The sequence below is a fragment of the Aspergillus brunneoviolaceus genome (assembly GCF_003184695.1).
Source record: "Aspergillus brunneoviolaceus CBS 621.78 unplaced genomic scaffold BO95scaffold_20, whole genome shotgun sequence".
Lineage (NCBI taxonomy): Eukaryota > Fungi > Ascomycota > Eurotiomycetes > Eurotiales > Aspergillaceae > Aspergillus > Aspergillus brunneoviolaceus.
Genome location: NW_020290750.1, coordinates 283,749 through 301,836, shown reverse-complemented (window position 1 = coordinate 301,836; position 18,088 = coordinate 283,749). Strand labels below are relative to the sequence as shown.

Genomic DNA, 18,088 nt, shown 5'->3' with positions numbered 1-18,088 from the left:
AGGTTTCATCTTCTTTGTACTCGACATACTTGTGCTAGAACCACACAACGCACCCTATACTTCGGATTCCCGGTTGGTCGATTAACCTCCTTTATAGAAGCCCGTTCCTTTCATCACGCTGGATCGGGCTAAGGGCTACAGGGTCAACTACCCTAAGCCCATGGTTCCGAACCATGTTCCGGCCATGTGCTCAGCAATATGACAGGTTAGAGCCGGTGGGAGACAAACAACGTGGGACTAGGTAGACTCAGTGCTTGACTGCCTTTAAGGGGGGTTGGAAAGGTTGGGACCGGTTCCTCTTGACTGGATTGGGCCCTGAAACTCGACCATTGTTGGAACCGGGTTGGAACTACGGGGTTCCCCTAGAATAGCGATCTTGGGTTTGGTTATGCGGTCGACAATCACTGACCTCGAAGCTGGGGTGCAGGTTTAGTCCTGGGTCGACTGGTGGTGCGCTGTATGAGTTATCGGATGTAGTATAGATTATATGTCTCGGAGATGAGGAGCAGTTGTGGCCCCTCCAGCGCCTCGGCAGTAACGACGAGGAACACAATTTAAGCGTTACCAATAATAGTGAGTAGTCCGTTTCTCAGGCCGCCCGTCGTGAAGCACTGAGACTGCCAGTCAAGCCAGAGGGAAAACAGGTGGGCCAAAGCTGGACCTGAAATACTTTATTAACCAGCCGGTCACGGCGCCCCGTCACACGTGCCGCATTGGTTCGGACCCAGGGCCGAGACAAGTCACTTTCCGGGAAACGCGGGGCAGGCAAGAGGGAGAAAAAGGGGGGGGAGAAAAGGTTTCTCGCTTTCTCACAATAGAAGAGGGAAAAAAAAAGTTAAATGGGCATATAATGACGGGAATGAAAGCAGGGATCTAGAAAGGAGGAATACAAAAACAACGGCGGCGGCGGAGGCAGCGTTGGCGGCGCTGAAGGTTTAGTTGGTTCTATCTACTACGGGGACTCCGTACTCTTCTTCCAATAACTGGCGGGTGGGGGGAAGGTGATTGTTCTTGATGCCTTTTACTGCTGCGGAACAGGAGTTCAATAGCACCCCCGATGATCGACACAAAGAGTCGCTGATCAAGCTGGCGAGAGGATCGTAGCTTCCATCTAGATCCCTCGATTCGACAGGTGTGTTGGGATAGGCGCGTTTGGATTCAATAAAGCTAATCCTTCCTCTCATCACTCCTATCATAAAATGGGTTTTGTGGGAGCATCGCTGGGGCTGAAGGCATGGGGCAGGACATTTATCCATGCCCACCAATGTATGCAAGTTGCGGAGAAATGCATGTCTATTGAATGTGACAGGGTGGAGGGAGCTCCGCGCCAGTGATTCGCAGGACTTTGCCGCATTGATTGCGGCAGTTGAGGTTGGTTCAGGTTGGTTCTTGGAGCGATGAACAAATGCGCAAGACAGAGAAATGAATCTGCGAGTGAGGGAGAATGCGACCGCCTTGAAGAGGTGATAAATTGTGTGCCTGAGGAATGATGATATATGCCGGGAGCACAAATATACTAGCATCATAATGAAAGAATTAAGAACATACCTCACTATGAATCAGAGTCCACCGGGTTTCCATTACCGGAGGATGCAGCAGCAGCAGCAGCAGCCTCTGCCCCTGCTGCAGTTCAACGGGCGCTGCATTAGAACAATGAGACCCTTTTAGTGCTAAGCCGGCCAAGAATAACTTAGTCCATAATACCAGACCTAGTGCCAAACTACCTGTCATCTATTCGGGACTGGCTGGGTTGGATGGAAGCCGTGAAGGAGTATGTCTCTTCCACCTGTAAGATGAGAGTAGAGTAGAGTGACTGCGCTGACTCGGAACGTGTTGGTGACCCTTCACTAAATGGTGCTGTCTGAGTTTCCCCCTTTCCAAGTCTGATCCGCCCCTCCCTCCAAGCATTGGCCCTTTTTTGTTTCTATATTGTCTTCAGTTTGATCACCCGTTTCAGCTGCTGAGTCCTTATTGATAGGAACGGTCTTTGTCCTCGGCTTTTGTTTCGAGATTCTGTTCAAAATAGCCCTGAGAGTGAGCCTGCTGAAAACATGTTTGTTCATTTGAGTTACCATTATTGCTGACGAGGTAATTCCTCAAGTTGTGATAGTCTTCAAGCTGCGGCGCAAGTTGTTAAGTTGTTGTGAGTAAACCGTCACGTAGTTAGCTCCTACCCCGGCGCAACACAGTGCATACTTTAGTCAAGTGCAGTCAGTGACTGCAGCGACTGCCGCTGTGCCGGCCGTGCCCGTTTCGACAGCAGTTACCGCCGTTGGCCGGCGGGACTACAGTAGCGGGAACACTCCCCCCCCTCTCCCCCCCCCCTGGCTCTGGCTCAGGCTCTGCTGCTGCTGCTGCACTGCGGCTGCTCTCCAGCCGATCGCCCTCAATTAGATTCCCTCTTCCGCCGCCCGCTGCTCGATTAACCTTTCCCAGCAACCTACTGGCATTCCCGCTATATTTCCCACACCCTATTCAATCGATCACTACTCCGTACCAGGCTGGTCCTTCAATTCTGAAAGAAAGAAAGGAACGAAACGAAAAGGATACAGTCTGAACGCACTCATTCACTGTGCTCTTTCTCTTTCTTATTCTCTTCTCCAGACTCGGATTTACCCGCCTCTACTTGTGTGGTTTTTTGGAGTGTGCCCTTACCCGCTAGAGTCTATTGCTCTCTCCCCTTAAAACACTGCAGTGTCTATCTGGTGGTCGATCGGCTGAACAATTCCACCCACGCAATTCCTCCTCCTCCTCCTCTCTCCCCCGAAAAAAAACAACCTCCTCCACTTTTCTGAACTTCAAGGGAAACAGCGCTCACTTTTGTCTCGCTTCCTTCCCCTTGAGTTTTTCATTTTTGTTTCTCTTCAATTCCTTTCGTGGTGGTGGAAATCCCACCTCCGGGGTTGTGAACTCTTTCCTCCGTGGAAAGCAGCACAAAGACATTTTTGCTGCACCTCCCCCCCCCCCCCCCCCCCTACGTCGCCGGCCGATTGCTCTGTCGATTTCCCCTCGAAACCCGCTTGCCTTCTTCCTCCCTTCCTCCAGCACCTTTCGCCTTGCAGGCACGCCGTCGCCGTTTCCCTCGGTTACGCATTTCGGTGCATACGATCGTTGACGGGTTATCTATTCCCCGGTAGTTGAACGGTTTCTGGTCCGCAAAGTTGGAATTTCCTCGGTGGATCTGCGCACCCACGCCATTTGAGCACGACAACAGCGGGTTTTCTTCCGATCGCACCTTCTTGGAGGCCAACGTTGGCGGCAACGTTGGAGTCACTATATGCTCTCAGACACCCATGGGAATGCTAATATCTCTTCCGTACAAGGTGGAAAGTCTCCGCTAGCCTCGGAAAAGGCCTCGATGATGCCGTGGAAGTTATCGACCAATACGTCTCCGGAGGCAAAGAACCGCCCCCCATTGTCTTCGCAGCAATCGAACTCCTTGCCCTCCACGCCGTACCAACATGCGCGGAAAATCTCCTTTCATTCCCGATCGCCCTCGCCTCCCCACGGGAGCACCTCCCCCCGCTCCACCCACTCAGAGTCCACCCACCTCCCCCCTTCGATGCGAAAACAGTATGGCGGCTGCAAGTACGAGACGGCAATGGCTTTCTTCCGGAGACGAATACCGTACTCCATAGGGGCCGACTTGTTGCCGGAGGAGAAGGAGGGCTTGAAGGAGCGCCTGGAGCCCGAAGAGGAACAAAGGCTTACGGCCGACATGCTGGAGGTCTACGACCGACTGTTACCATCAGCGGAGAGCGACGACCGACGGCGGCAACTCGTCCGCAAGCTGGAAAAACTGTTCAATGATCAGTGGCCGGGCTGTAATATTAAGGTTCATGTTTTTGGGTCGTCGGGGAATAAACTCTGTTCGAGTGATTCGGATGGTATGTACTTGGCTGCCACCCGGGCAGGGGTGGAAGTTGATGACCCCCCACGTGAGGACTGGCCGCTGACTCGAGGTATAGTTGACATCTGTATAACCACCACCTATAAAGAGCTGGAGCACGTGTGTCTGCTGGCGGAGGTTCTCGCAAAACGTAAGGAGACTGTTTCGATCTTGATCTTGATCTGTACCGCAACTCTAACGGTGATGCACTACAGATGGCATGGAGCGAGTCGTTTGCGTTTCGCACGCCAAAGTCCCCATCGTTAAGATCTGGGACCCGGAGCTGCAATTAGCATGTGACATGAACGTCAACAATACCATGGCCTTGGAGAACACGCGGATGGTCCGGACATATGTAGAGTTGGACGAGCGCATTCGGCCCCTGGCCATGATCGTGAAACATTGGACAAAGCGGAGGATATTGAATGATGCCGGTACGTGTCAGAATCTGGATCCATGGCATGCAGCGCACGCTCCGTTCGCCGCTCTTTTCTTGCCCCGCTGCAGTGGCCTCTCCTTGTTTGATGGCTGACACTGACCCGTTGGATTTCAGGACTTGGAGGCACCCTGAGTTCTTATACGTGGATCTGTCTGATTATCAATTTCTTGCAAACGCGGGATCCTCCCATTCTGCCGAGCCTTCAGGCTCGACCTCACAAGAAGAAAACAACCGCGGACGGAATTGTTTGCTCCTTCGATGATGATCTTGATTCCCTCGTCGGTTTTGGACGACAAAACAAGCAGTCCCTTGGAGAGTTGCTCTTCCAATTCTTTCGGTACTACGGCCATGAGCTGGACTACGAGAAAAACGTGATTTCCGTAAGGGAGGGAAAGCTCTTGTCAAAGGAGGCTAAGAGATGGCACTTGTTGCAAAACAATCGCCTGTGTGTTGAAGAACCTTTCAACACGTCTCGAAACCTGGGTAACACCGCGGACGATACGTCATTTCGGGGGGTTCACATGGAGCTCCGCCGGGCCTTCAAGGCCGTTTCCGAGGGCAACCTGGAGCTTTGCTGCGAACAGTACGAGTACCCGCCAGAAGAGGAGCGTTCATGGGAGAGACCTCCCCCGCAACCGCGGCCGGTCATCACTGCAGCACCACCACCCTCTCGAGGTGGTCGTGGGGGCGGTCGAGGTGGAAGACATTCAAACCAATTCGGCCGCGGCGGAAATTCTGGTGGCCGGAGGGCTTCCAACACCCCCAATAAGTCGAATAGCTTCCGACAACCCAACGGTATGAGTGCGTCCGAACTATCTTTGCAAGCTCAGCATGCCCAATATCTCCTACATGATCATCTCTACCAACAAATTCAGATTCTTCAAGCCCAGGAACAAGAACTGCGACTCCAACTGCAAAATCAGGCGCTCTTGACAGGACGTCCTCCGCCTGTCCTCATTCGGCAACCGTTCATCCAGTTCCCAATGCCCCAGCAGCAGGAAACCTCTACAGAGGACAACTCACGGTCTAGATCCGGAACAACGAATCATCAAACGCACGGTGCATCACTTCGTCAGCCGGTCTACTATAGCACCCCGTACCTCCCCGTCACTGTTCCAGGTGTGCAAGGGAGCAGCACCAATCCACCGTCGCCGTCAGCAACCACTGCAATGCCGGACCTGAGACGCAGTCCTCGCCGGTCATCAGTAGCGAACGGGTCACCAAGCGGGTCATTGCGGGCACATTCGCAACCGGCACGCCCTGTTAACTCCCTCCCAAGCTATGCTCCGCTCTACTCTATCTCTCAAGCAGCGGACGGCTCGCCGACGTCGAAGTCGCGCAACATGCCTGGTTCTCCAGACGGCACGCAGGCAGAGAACGAAAGCTCCTTCATGCCCAGCAGCCTACCCAACGTTTCTCGCTCGGGTTATTTCGACGAGAGCCGAACGAACGAATATATGGGTTATTTCCTGGCGACCTCTCCGCAATTGCAGGCGTATCACCAGAACACTCTGTTGTCCTCCCTCTCGTCTCCGGTGGGGCTTACAATGCAGAACGGTGGCATGATGCCCTTTGTCGGAAGTTCCCCGGAATACATGCAGTCTATGTCTTCCAACGAGGTAGCTGGCCAGGGCGTAGACGGCGCTAACGCCTTTCCTACCAAGTCTGCTTCCTCGCAACAGCGTGCATCCTCTCGATCGGCACCCTCAGGGGATCGTGGCGGCCCATTGATCGTGGATGGCTCTGTGCCTCCCAGTGAACCGCGTCTCTCGGCCTCAGCAGAACACTATGACCCGTATGCTACCATGAGCCATTGTACATCCGCCTCGGATGAGATCAACACGGACACTCCTGCCAGTGTCTCTGACTCGTTTTCCCAAGACTATCCGGATAACAGCTCCGTCGAGATCGACCCGGCACCTTATTTCGCACGGCAAGGGATCGAGTCATATCCTACAGGCAAAGTCAGCGATCCCTTTGTCAATGGCCATGGAGGAAAGCATAGTCTGCTTTCCAGCCGTCTGCAAAGTCTGCATCTGTCAAATTCAGAGAAGATAGCCGAGCCTGTGGCTCGTGGTGGATCCGAGAAGCCTAAGAATGCCCCGAGTCAACAAGAATATGTGGACAAAGAGGCTTCCCGACCGAGACAGGTCCATGGACCAGAGAAAGGAACGTCGACCTCGGCTACTTCTTCAGGGACCGAACAGCAACCTGCAACGTCTACTGGGAAGCGCCGTGTCAACGGCGTTGAGTCATCGGAAAGAGCCAATGGAGGTAACAACAAGGCCAAGTCCAAGAACCACAATTCTTCGTCTGGGCCCGGCGACAACGAGAGACGAAATGCGGGTTCGCAGCCACGAAAGTCAAACGGGGTTAGTTCCACACAGGATTCCGCAGTGAACCATGCCAGCAACGGCTGGCAGATGCCCAAGAGCAGAAAGCCAAAAAGGAATGCCAAGCACTCTACGGAGCACCGACATGGCTTGCAGAGTGGCGCTGAGCCACTTCCTGCGGATGAATCTCTGAGAAAAGGCGGCTGAAGACGTGACTGAACTCGGTCTATGCTTCGCATTGCGACTGTTGCGCGTTGCAGTGCAGAACGTGCCCCGTGCTGTCCGCCTTCCCGTGGTCGAGCTGAGTCGCCGACATGTTTGGTTCGAGAATTGATCTCAATACATACATCAAAGAGTCTGAGCGATGTGACACAGCTTTTGTGCACCTTCTATCGCAGCGCGATCTTTTCGTTTATTGCGAAACTCAATCTTTCTGCCAACTATCCTCCCCCCTGCGAGGGAAGGTGTTTTGGTAGTGTATAAACGAGGCGACGTCCTCATGCAGATGATATGATTTCGGTTGCACTTGCTTCGCTACCTTTTCATGGTGGTATATGACACTTTGCTTTTCATTCTCTTCTTTTTTTTTCGTGTTGAATATTGGCGTTTTGCAAGGTTAAATAACGGAAATTGGCAAACAGGGGGTATGGCTGGCTACCACGGGTTATTCGCATGAATTGCATACGGTATATGTGCCCCGTTCTTCATCTTCTTCGTTCAACTTTTTTTTTTCTTTTTTCGTCGACTGCACTGCCCGGATTTGGCAGGCTATCAACATCTTTTTCGCAACGTCTCTTTGTGCACAAAACGGGAAACGGAATACACAAAAACATCCACCAAATATGGTGCGCGGGGACCCTCGATATTCAAAAATGGAGCGCAGGCATTGTCTCTTATACATACAGGCCCCTTTCTCTTGCTTTTCTCTTGATTGTTGTTCTATTTTGCTCTTGTGTGCTGTGACTGGCAACGCATCTTTGAATATTATATCCGACCGGCATGATCATCACCATCATCAGTTATCATTGTCAATATACCAACATAGCAGGGTGCCAGGCGAGTGGGTTTATTGCTTTTGTTGTCTGCTCATCCTTACTTGCATACCTCGATTGTTTTATGTCATGTGTGTTTGTGTTTCTACTACTGAGAAAACACCCTTTTCTTTCTGCCCTGCTATTCTATTCCTCGGTTTCACAATTTGTACAAGAGGGAGGAGGGAGAATGCAGATGGGGAGATGTTTAGACATTGGAAAATTTCACAGAAGGCAGAAATATCTGAAAGAAATGAAAAAAAAATTGACAAATACACATATGAACCATCGCTATTCGGTTGACGTTGGTAGAGGGATAAATCCGTACTGGATGTGGCTTCACCCGGAAATCGGCCGGAAGTGCGGTAGTTTGGACTAGGGCGGAGGGGAGCGACCAAAATGGTGCCTCCACCCAACTTCGCTTTGCAAACCTTCCCGCAAAATAATTGTCCGCCCTCATCTCGACTTTGGATTCAATTGGCATCCCCCCCTCTATTCCTCCCCCACTTGTCTTCCCCGTGGGCTCCTCTTAGGTCTCACCATTGACCTCTCTCGGTCACCTCGACCTCATAGACCTGCCTGTGCTCATGGTATAGGTGCTGCAGTCTTCCACGGGTCTGCGATGCCTTGAAATCAGACCATCATGACCCCCGAATCAGCAGCAGCCGCCCGCGGCACCACAACACCGGCCGTCCCCTCGCGCAACGCCCTTCGGGTCCTACGACGGCTGGCTCTCGCCGGATCTACGGTGGGCGGGTTCTGTACCATTGCAGCCGTGACATACGATGTGCACCGCCGGGTCACCATTGCCGAACGCATCGTCGAGAATAAGCGCGCTCTCCATGCCTCCGCCCCCAACTACGACGCCACGGCCGCCGCGAGAAGGCTCGCTCGCATGATGGAGGCCGCCGAGGCCGGTGAGTTTATGGGGCTGGAGTCCCTGAAGGACCAGGATCGTTGTGCTGCATCACAGCCAACACCAACGATAACGCCAACGCCAGAAGTGAACAATCATTCGTCCGACCGCACAACAACAACAACAACAACAACAACGACAAATCTCTTTCAGGACATGTATATCCCCTTACCGGGTGGTGGTGGTGACAGTAGTGCGTCGTCGTCCGCTGTGGTGGAGAAGTTGCTGAAAGATACGAGACCGGGACCGATGAACCCGCAGGTGCAGACTCCTGGGCTCGCTGATGGCCTGGGCTCCCTTGGCAGTAGCGGCAGTAGCGCGAGCGAGCTTCAAAAGGTCGCGCCTGGCACATTTGGGGATAGTCTTACGGATGAGAAGGCGCTGATGGATACTCTGGAAGACCAGCCGGTTACGTGGCAGATGCAATGGTTGCTGACCAATGACCGCCCCGTGTACGCGGCGCAGTTGTTTCTCGACACGCACCCCGAGACACACCAGCACCTGGCTCCGGAACGACGGCAGCTGGCGGAACAGGCGTTCTTCGCCAATTGCAAGGCCGGGAATGTGCATCTGGCGCGGAATGTCTTCGAGCGGGTGGAAGCGGTGGACCAGGTCTCGTTTGAGATGTGGAGGACCATGATTCTGACGCTGGCGAAGAAAGGTGCCATTGAGTCTGCGGCTGCGATCTACACGCGCTACATGCACAGATTTAAGGCCTCGCCGGAGATGATCGACATTGTGCTCCGCTGTCTGGTCGAGTCGCACCGACTGACCACGGCGAAATGGTTTCTTCTTCGGAATCTACAGTATGATCGCGGCTGTGGCCTGTGCGGAGCGTACCTGACGGGACTCTGGAGGAAGACGAGAAGCATAGAGCTGCTCAACGGTCAACTGAGCAAGCTGTTGCGGGTCCTCATGCGCCTCGGGAAGCAGCCTACCGATAAACTGTTCAACCCGGTCATCAAGGCATACGTTGAGTTTGGCCGCCTCGCCGATGCCGAAGCCCTGGCGAACGAAATGACGCGGAACCATGGAATCCCGCCTCGCTGCCGGACCAAAGGGCTCCTGTTGCTGGGCAAGGCCCTGGAGTGCGATTGGGAGGGCGTTCGTGCCGGCTTCGAAGAAATGCACCAACTCCGCCTGGTCTACAGATCGGCCGACTTCATCCCGGTCTTTGACCGCATCTTCCTCGAATACTGGCCGACGCACACTGCGGAGGAGATCCGGACATGGCTGTATGGCTACTTAACCGAATTCGAGATCGTCCCCGATCGGGTCCTGTACAAGCACATTCTGGAGGCCTTGGTGCACAAGGGCGATCGGGAGATGGTCTATGAGTTTCTGCGCTTCGCAAAGGAACGCCAATGGCCGAAACTCATGGATGAATTTGCATTCCTGGAAATGCTGCGATCCCGGCGCCACGCGCTCGAGCATTCACCGATCGGTTTCTGGCAGATGCTGCAAGCCGCGCGCATGAAGTACGGCCAAGCTGCCGCTTCACAGCGGATCCTGGGGTATGATCAACACTCCTTCCCGAGTCCGGAGGTCAACAAGATGCCGTTCACCGAGGACTCATTGCCCTTCTTCCAACGAATGCAGCAAGAAACACAGACGTCGAGGCCGGTGGATCAATATCAGAAAGTCCACCGGGTGATGGCGCATTACATGCATAACGGCAAGTTCGTCGAGGCGTTGAAGCGGTACGAGGCTGCGAAAGCTGCCAGGTTTCACTTCAAGCAGGTGCACGTGGAGCTGGCCGTCATCGCTACTATCATCGAGAAGGGTATCCAGGCAGCCCGAGAGCTGATTGATTCCGACTGGAGGAGCATTCGCAACGTGACCCGGTTTCTCCCCCAGTACTTCCGCCAGGTGACGGAGATTGACACGCAGGCTACGAACGAACACATCAAACTCGCAGTCTTCCGCTTCTATGACATCTGCTCGTCCGGGAAGGACATGGTCGTCAAGCACCACATGCTGGTCGCGCTCTGCCGGCGTCTGATCCATGAAGACAAGCCCGATCTGGCCATCGAGCTTCTGTCCGCGATCTATATGTCCCGCCACCGGAAAACCCTGGCCTTCGATGGGCCCTGTCTGAAGATGTTTCTGCGGGCGTTTACCTTGGCCGACAACCCGCTAGGTGTCCGGTGGTGCCTCATGACGGCGTTGACCTGGCCGAACATCGGCACTGACTTCACCATCGAAGTGCGGCGGATCATCGGGCGGTTGCGCCACCGCACGGAAAGCAACCTGACCAACATGCACTACATGATCGAACGGGAGGAATATCTCACCCACGTGGCCGACATGGTTGTCCGGAAGGTCGAAGGCAAGGATGACTCAATGTCGGATCTGATACACAACCCCCGACTCAAGAATCTCCGGCGCAACATCATCAAGCGTCCCCCTACGGCGATCAAAGCCTACCGACTGGATGAAGTAGACAGAGCGGTCACCGAGTGGGACGAGGAATATGAATTGCACGCCGCGCTGGGAGAGATTCAAAATGTTCGCGTGCGGGCTATTGCCAACCTTACCGAGGAGCAGTACCTGGATCTCGAGTGGACAGAGGGCGACCTAGAGAGAGGAGAAGAGCACGAGCAAGGGCAGGAGCGAGAGAAAGAACAATGATTTGACAGGTGGTAGATGCCATTGAAGGGGTTGATTATGAGTGCCCTTTTCTAGGCTATGTCCTACTACAGCTGGGGGGGGGATTCACAATCTTCATCATATTGTGTTTATGTATATAGGTGGGTAGGTTTACGGGGGGACCAATCAGTTTGGGGATTATTGTATTGTACGATAGCGGTGTCAGAGTCAATGACGGTTCTGAGGGGAAGATACCAATTTGAATTGATTATGGGCTCTAGTAGGAGAATGAGTCGATGTTTACTGCGATGAATCCGAGAAAAGTAAGAGAGGTAAGAGAGGTAAGAAAGGATCGTACGGTGCCTGAAATTACTGAGTTGGGAATAGCCGCCGTTCCTACTATTCTTTTTCACATGTCAGGGTGTCACGCCACTCACTCATTGTTGGCCAGCCAGTCTCTCTCTCCGCCCGCACTTTTTCTTTCTCCAAACAACCCCCCCCCCTTTCTCATCTCACTCGAAACCAGCCACCCTCTCCCTTTTGACTACTCTTCTCCCGTGTTGAAGACGAAATATGCCCTGCCCTCTCTTTCGAACTGCCTCGTCTCGTCGAATTTGACCCCTTTCGCCTTCTTTCATCGCACAATGGCCACCGCGGTCGCCAATGGCCACGCCACCCCCTCCGCCGATGCGGCCAAACAACGGAGACAGATCCACCACCACGGCGACGTCGTCATTGTGGGCGCCGGGATTCTCGGATGCGCCCTCGCCGTGACACTGGGGAGACAAGGCCGGAGTGTGCTGCTGCTGGAGAACTCGTTAAAGGAGCCCGATCGCATCGTGGGCGAACTGCTGCAACCCGGTGGTGTCCAGGCCCTGGAGCAGCTGGGTCTCGCCGACTGTTTGGAGGAGATCGACGCGATCCCCGTGGAGGGGTACTACATCACATACCACGGCCAGCCGGTGGAGATCCCGTACTCGCAGGCCTCGCCGACGACGCCGCCGCCCCGGGGCCGCTCCTTCCACCACGGCCGGTTCGTGATGAAGCTGCGCGGCGCGGCGCTGGCGTGCCCCAACGTCACGGTGGTCGAGACCAAGGCCACGGAGCTGGTCACTTGCTCGCACACCAAGCAGGTTCTGGGTGTCGAGTGCGTGACCAAGGACGGCCAGGCGGACTGCTACTTCGGCCACCTCACCGTCGTGGCGGACGGCTACGCCTCCAAGTTCCGCAAGCAACACCACGCCCGCACCCCCGAGGTGCGCTCGCGCTTCTGGGGGCTGGAGCTGATCGACCCCGTCATGCCCAAACCCTACTACGGCCATGTGCTGCTCAGCAACGACGCCCCGATCCTCATCTACCAGATCGGCACCCACGAGACCCGCATCCTGATCGATATCCCCGAGAATCTGCCCTCGGCCTCCGTCAAGAACGGCGGCGTCAAGGCCCACATGCGCAACGTCGTCCTCCCTTCGTTGCCGGAATCCGTTCGCCCTTCCTTCGAGGCTGCCCTCGAAAAGGGCCCGCTGCGCTCCATGCCCAACTCCTATCTGCCCAGTGCACGCAACCAGACCCCCGGGCTGGTCATCCTGGGCGATGCCCTCAACATGCGTCACCCGCTGACCGGCGGTGGCATGACCGTCGCGTTCAACGATGTTGTCGTGCTGCGCGACCTGCTGAGCCCCGAGAAGGTGCCCAGCTTCAGCGACACCGAGAAGGTCATCCGGCAGCTGTCCTCGTTCCACTGGCAGCGCAAGAACGGATCCTCGGTCATCAATATCCTTGCCATGGCGTTGTACAGTCTTTTTGCTGCTGACGGTTAGTGCCCGTGCCCTGCCCCTTTCCCTGTTGCCCCCCTCCTTTCGCATGTCAAACATATAATCGCATGGAACTGACACACCGCGTGCAGATGAACACCTCCGCGCCCTCCAACGCGGCTGCTTCCGCTACTTCCAACTGGGCATGACGTCCGGCCCCGTGGGCCTGCTGGCGGGCATGACCAAGAAACCGGCCGTGCTGTTCGGCCACTTCTTCTCCGTGGCCTTCCTGTCGCTGTGGCTGCTGATCGCCGAGTCACCGCTGTACAAACTGCCGCTGGTGCTGTGGCAATGTGTCATGGTGTTCTGGACGGCGTGCGTGGTGATCTTCCCATACATGCTGATCGAAGCTTTTTGCTGATGTTGATGTGGATATCCCCCTTTGCCTTTTTTGCCTCTTGTATAATATTGACTTCGGTGTCATTGAGTTAACTATATTAATACCTTTTTTTTTTCGTTGTCGTGGGTTGGTTGGTTGGGTGTCTAGTATATATGCGTGCTACGCTTTTCTGTTTTGTGTGTGATAGAATAATAAGGATAGCGTGTTCTTAATGATAGCATTGAACCACAGGCTTATATTGGGTTCAGACTTTGGGTAGTAGAGGTGTATAGCATAGTCCAGCCTCTAGGAGTATATAAAGAAACGTGGCTTGTGGTTTAGGGGGTATAGCTTACCTGAGCTACATGAGACCCTAAGATTGTGGTCAAGGTAGAACCGGCTCGTCCGCCAACCGCACCCCCTCCGCTGCTTCACTTTCTGGAGGTTCCTCCGACTCCCCCCTGTTTGGGTGGACTCCTTCCTCATTGTACTGGGGCGCCGAGGACCGTAACGACTCATCATCCAGACCCACTACCCAGACACATATCAATTGTTAGCATACCCCTGAGAAGAACTACCTGCACAAGAAGCCATCTGCACAAAACCCCAGTAAGGAACAAGGGAAGAACTAACCGAACGGCCGAATCCACCAGCTTGCCGCCGACGCGGCCCCAAACACCGCCGCCAGCACCACAAAGATGGCCGGGGTGAACCGGCCGACGGTGACGCTGTAGATGAGCGAACACACGGTCGGGGCGAAGATGCGCGCCAGCGCGTGCAGCAGCCCCTTCGCGCCGAGAATCTGGCCCAGCCCCTCGCGGGGCACGTGCTTGGTCAGCGAGGACTGCAGCGTGGGGACGCCCATGCCGCCCAGCGCCAGGATCACGCCCGAGAAGGTCATGAGGGCGCCGTTGAAGGCAAGGGCGTAACCGATATTGCCCAGCGTGTCGAGGAGGATGGAGATGCGGATGAGGCTGATCTCGTAAGGGGAGGAGCCGGGGATTTTCTTTTGCGCGGCGGGGTGGTGGGTGGATGGGCCCTGGGCGGGTTGGAAGATGGCGGTGATGATGGGGTAGATTACGAAGAGGTTCAGGACGCGGATGATGCTGATGCTGGAGATGAAGAGGCTGGATTCCACGTTGCCCCATCCGAACTTGTACTCGGCGTACATGATGATGACCTGCGCCGAGCCGAGGGCCACGCCGAAGGCGAGGGTGTCTAGGGTCGTGAGGAGGATGATGTTCCGGCGGAGGGCCGGAGTGGCGCCCCCCGCGTTGGGGAAGAGGGGGCTCGGTCGCCCGACGGGCGGGAGGAGCACGGCGAGTGGGGTAAGGAGGTGTTTTGGGTTCAGAGTGTCCCAGATGGGTTTCGGGGGTTGGTCGTGCAGGTGCTTGCGGTGGCGGTCCCGGAAGGCGGCCTGGCGGCCGGGGGAGAGGGATTCCGGGACCAGGAGCAGGATGGTCACCAGGAAGAGGATGTGGAGGACGAGCGAGGCCGTGAAGACGTCCAGGACCTGGCCGGTGCGTTTGATCAGGACGGCGGCCAGCAGCGGGCCCGCCGCCAGCCCCGAGAACAGCGCCCCGTACAGGTAGCTGAAGGCGACGCTGCGGTGGGCGGGCAGCGTGCAGTCTGAGGCGTACGAGGCCGTCAGCGCCATGATGGTCGTGAACGAGCCGCCCAGCCCGTCCACGAACGCCGCGCCCAGCAGCACGTTCACCGAGACCAGGTCCGGCTGCGCCGCCACGAACAGCGTGATCGCCTCCCCGACCACCGTCGCCAGCGTGCTCAGCGCGATCACACGCGTCCGCCCGTGCCGGTCCGACAGGTGGCCCAGCCGCGGGCACACCAGCGCCGACAGGATCCCCGCCACCAGGTTGTAGTACAGCTGGAACCGCGCCACCTGCGACTGCACCTCCGGGATCTGGCACTGCGCGTTGTCGCTCCCGATGATCACCGGCAGGTACGTGAACCCGGGATTCTGGCTGGCTTTCTTTGCCATGTAGTCCTTGCACACCAGCGTCACCATTAGGTTGATCTTGGGGACCGCCGTGCCCCCGAATCCCAGCATGTAAAGGATCAGAAAGGGGAAGAGCCAGAAGACCTGTTCGATGACGGTTAGCAAGGGAAGGCTTGGCAGGATTTAGCGGGGGCTATAGCGTATCAATCACTTACGCTCGCCTTCCACCATTTGTGTTGCGGGCTTTCGTCCTCATGGTCGTAGTCATGGCCCGAGGGCGAGAGGCTCGTCTCATCGGAGTCGTGCGGTGGTCTAGAGTCGCCTAGTAGAGGCGTCTGTTCGTGCGTGTGAAGGTCTGTCGCATCGTGGTGCTCGGAATGAGCCGAGGCTGCATTCGAACGAGCACGCAGACTCGAACTCGAATTGTAGTCGACCTCTGCTGGAGGGGGGTCTCCCCTGGTTTGTGGTGTAATGCCCGTCATGTTTACTCGGGCGATTTATGAGGATGATAGTCGCACGAGAGTAATCATATAGAGTGTATATGTATATGTATATATTCGAAAGTTGCTGCCTGTAATTCCTGGAGAAGGGGGGGGGGGGATTGTTGTTGTTGAGAAGGGCGATAGCCACAAATTGCTTATCAATCAAGCTCAAGCTCAACAGACGTGGTCAGGATTGAGCCAGAGATAGATAGATAAAAAGGATCAGTCTTCAAATGAGGAGTCGACTCGTTACCAAGTAGTGACGTGATTGACGGGACAATGGCATGCATTGGAGCCAGCCAGCTGGTTTATTGGGTTCAGGTTTCGGGGGGATTTCAGCCACTGGATGTTGTTGAAGCAAGGAAGTTGATAAGAAGCGGGCAGGGAATCTGGAAGGCGATTCGAGGCCCGATAAGAACTCAAACCGTCGGTCTCGGAGCTCCGACTCTCCGACTTTCCTGGAAATAATACTAATGTACACTCAATTATCCTCTTTTGCTCGACAATACAGCAACCAGAAACCGTTTCCAAATCACCGAGGTAATCCGAAAAAATTCAGAAAAGAATAAAAGAACTGTTAAACGCCTGCCTGCCTGCTTGCCTGCCTGCCTGCCATCTAAAGCACTGTGCATTTTTCTAAAGAACCAGAGAGGAAGCACGCTCGCCAGCAAAGAACTTCTTCTGTTCCAAGCATCGCTCACTCTTGCAGCCCTGACAACGCAGAGTCATCTGCAGCGAGCAGGGCTCCCCCTTGCGCAGATGCTCCTGGGCAACGTCCGCCAGAGCTTGGATGAAGATGGGGCTACCATTCAAGCTCTCCGCACGCTTCACTCCCGGGTGATTGGCCTCCTCCATCACTTCGAGATCCAGCTCGTAGAGGGTTTCAATGTGGTCGCTGGTGAAAGCAATAGGGACTAGAACAATGTCGGTCTGACCCCGCTTCACATATTCCTGCACCGTATCACTCGTCTGTGCTCCCAGCCAAGCCTTCGGTCCGACCTGAGACTGCCAGCACAGTCGGTAAGGGTTACTGAACTTGAGTCGCTGCATGACTGCATGCACAGTCGCAGCAACTTCTGCCGGGTAGGGGTCACCTGAAAAAGCACAGTTAGCTACGGAATGTAATAGGCCGGTGAGACTGTCGGCCTACCTCGGTTCACAACACTCATGGGGAGACTGTGGGCCGAGAACAGGAGAACAACGCCGTCTCGCTTGTCTGCGGGATAGGTCTTCAACTGATCTTCAATGTTCTTCGCGAAAGCCTCAACCAGTCCCGGGTGCGTGGGCCACCGGTCGATCACGCTCCACTGGATGGCACCAGCCGGCTGCGCGTCGCCATTCGCCCGCGGTCCTTCCAGGCGGTTCCTCCACTTCCACAGCTCGTTCAAGGAGCTGCCCGTGGTCGAGCAGGAGTATTGCGGATACTGCGAGAAGGCCACGGCCCGTCCACCTTTACCGTTGCCGAATCCATCCTGTAGCAATTGCGCATACATCGACTCGGTCAAAGGCGCGGCGTAGCGGAAAGCGACGTATGGCTTGTGGGGGGCAGTCTCCGGGTTGATCTTATCCAGCAGCTTGCACATCTCCTCACACTGATACTCCGACCACTTCCGGATCGGCGAGCCTCCGCCGATCTCCGCGTACTGCTTCTGGATCTTAGGCGTTCTTCGCTTTGCGATCAGCGGTCCGAGATATGACTGTAGTCGACCCAGGGGGATCAAGTCGCCGTCGGCCTGTGATATAGATGTTGATTAGTTAGGGGACGAGCGGTGAGAAGCCAAAGCGAACCCTTCCTCCCCGAAGACGTACAAATAATCTGCTGAGGAAGTCTTCGACTTCGCCGGTTGTTGAGGGTCCTCCCATGTTGAGGAAGACCATGGCCGTGGGGCCCTTAGAGCCGGTCGCATCTTGAGTGACTGGAGGAACTGCTGTTGCAAGGCCGTGTCTCTGTTCGTGGAAGTAATTGAACGAGGCGCGAGTTGCCGGTCGCAACAATTGCCGGGGAAGAGTGAACGGGCGGCGAAGAGCCATGGTGGTCATTTGGCGACTGCCTGAGAGGCAGTACTGCGGTCGGATATGTAAGACTGGGGAGAGTTGAGCGAATTGAAGGCACACCGATCGCGATTGAGAGATTCAGGACAGGAACGGTGGGTGCCAGGTGGCAAGCAGAAGGCCAGATGTTGAGACTGAGTGAGTGAGTGAGTGAGTGAGTGGCAGCTGAGAAAGCCGGCCTGGTTGGGAAAAGCCCAGAACTGGGCGGATGACGGAGACGGAGCTTGACTCTCGTAACTCCGATGCACCAATCACCACCACCTGAGG

At 55.4% G+C, this 18,088-nt stretch overlaps 6 protein-coding genes across 6 annotated transcripts; 4 read left to right on the top strand and 2 right to left on the bottom strand.

The window, feature by feature from the left end:
- Positions 1–3,361: 3,361 nt before the first annotated feature.
- On the top strand, positions 3,362–6,868 carry BO95DRAFT_358823 (PAP/25A associated domain family; the record flags this gene model as incomplete). Its single annotated transcript, XM_025582423.1, has 4 exons — positions 3,362–3,887; positions 3,969–4,040; positions 4,105–4,323; positions 4,443–6,868. 4 exons carry the CDS (start codon positions 3,362–3,364, stop codon positions 6,866–6,868), a joined length of 3,243 nt encoding a protein of 1,080 aa, XP_025444125.1.
- A 318-nt stretch (positions 6,869–7,186) lies between these two features.
- BO95DRAFT_81054 (uncharacterized protein) lies at positions 7,187–8,165 on the top strand. Its single transcript, XM_025592234.1, has one exon. It carries the CDS (start codon positions 7,504–7,506, stop codon positions 7,993–7,995), a length of 492 nt encoding a protein of 163 aa, XP_025444124.1. The 5' UTR covers positions 7,187–7,503; the 3' UTR covers positions 7,996–8,165.
- On the top strand, positions 8,151–11,503 carry BO95DRAFT_441112 (pentatricopeptide repeat protein). The gene has a single exon (XM_025586115.1). The coding sequence runs from the start codon at positions 8,336–8,338 to the stop codon at positions 11,237–11,239; it is 2,904 nt and encodes a 967-aa protein (XP_025444123.1). The 5' UTR covers positions 8,151–8,335; the 3' UTR covers positions 11,240–11,503.
- Positions 11,504–11,761: 258 nt separating this feature from the next.
- On the top strand, positions 11,762–13,473 carry erg1 (squalene monooxygenase erg1). Its single transcript, XM_025586114.1, has 2 exons — positions 11,762–13,012; positions 13,104–13,473. Exons 1-2 carry the CDS (start codon positions 11,842–11,844, stop codon positions 13,370–13,372), a joined length of 1,440 nt encoding a protein of 479 aa, XP_025444122.1. The 5' UTR covers positions 11,762–11,841; the 3' UTR covers positions 13,373–13,473.
- An 81-nt stretch (positions 13,474–13,554) lies between these two features.
- BO95DRAFT_441109 (putative tetracycline-efflux transporter) lies at positions 13,555–15,870 on the bottom strand. The gene is made up of 2 exons (XM_025586113.1): positions 15,503–15,870; positions 13,555–15,431 (listed from the first exon to the last, which is right to left on the bottom strand). Exons 1-2 carry the CDS (start codon positions 15,767–15,769, stop codon positions 13,959–13,961), a joined length of 1,740 nt encoding a protein of 579 aa, XP_025444121.1. The 5' UTR covers positions 15,770–15,870; the 3' UTR covers positions 13,555–13,958.
- Positions 15,871–16,149: 279 nt separating this feature from the next.
- Positions 16,150–17,956, bottom strand: BO95DRAFT_441107 (ferrochelatase HEM15). The gene is made up of 3 exons (XM_025586112.1): positions 17,579–17,956; positions 16,920–17,502; positions 16,150–16,863 (listed from the first exon to the last, which is right to left on the bottom strand). The coding sequence occupies exons 1-3, from the start codon at positions 17,798–17,800 to the stop codon at positions 16,406–16,408; spliced, it is 1,263 nt and encodes a 420-aa protein (XP_025444120.1). The 5' UTR covers positions 17,801–17,956; the 3' UTR covers positions 16,150–16,405.
- Positions 17,957–18,088: the final 132 nt, after the last annotated feature.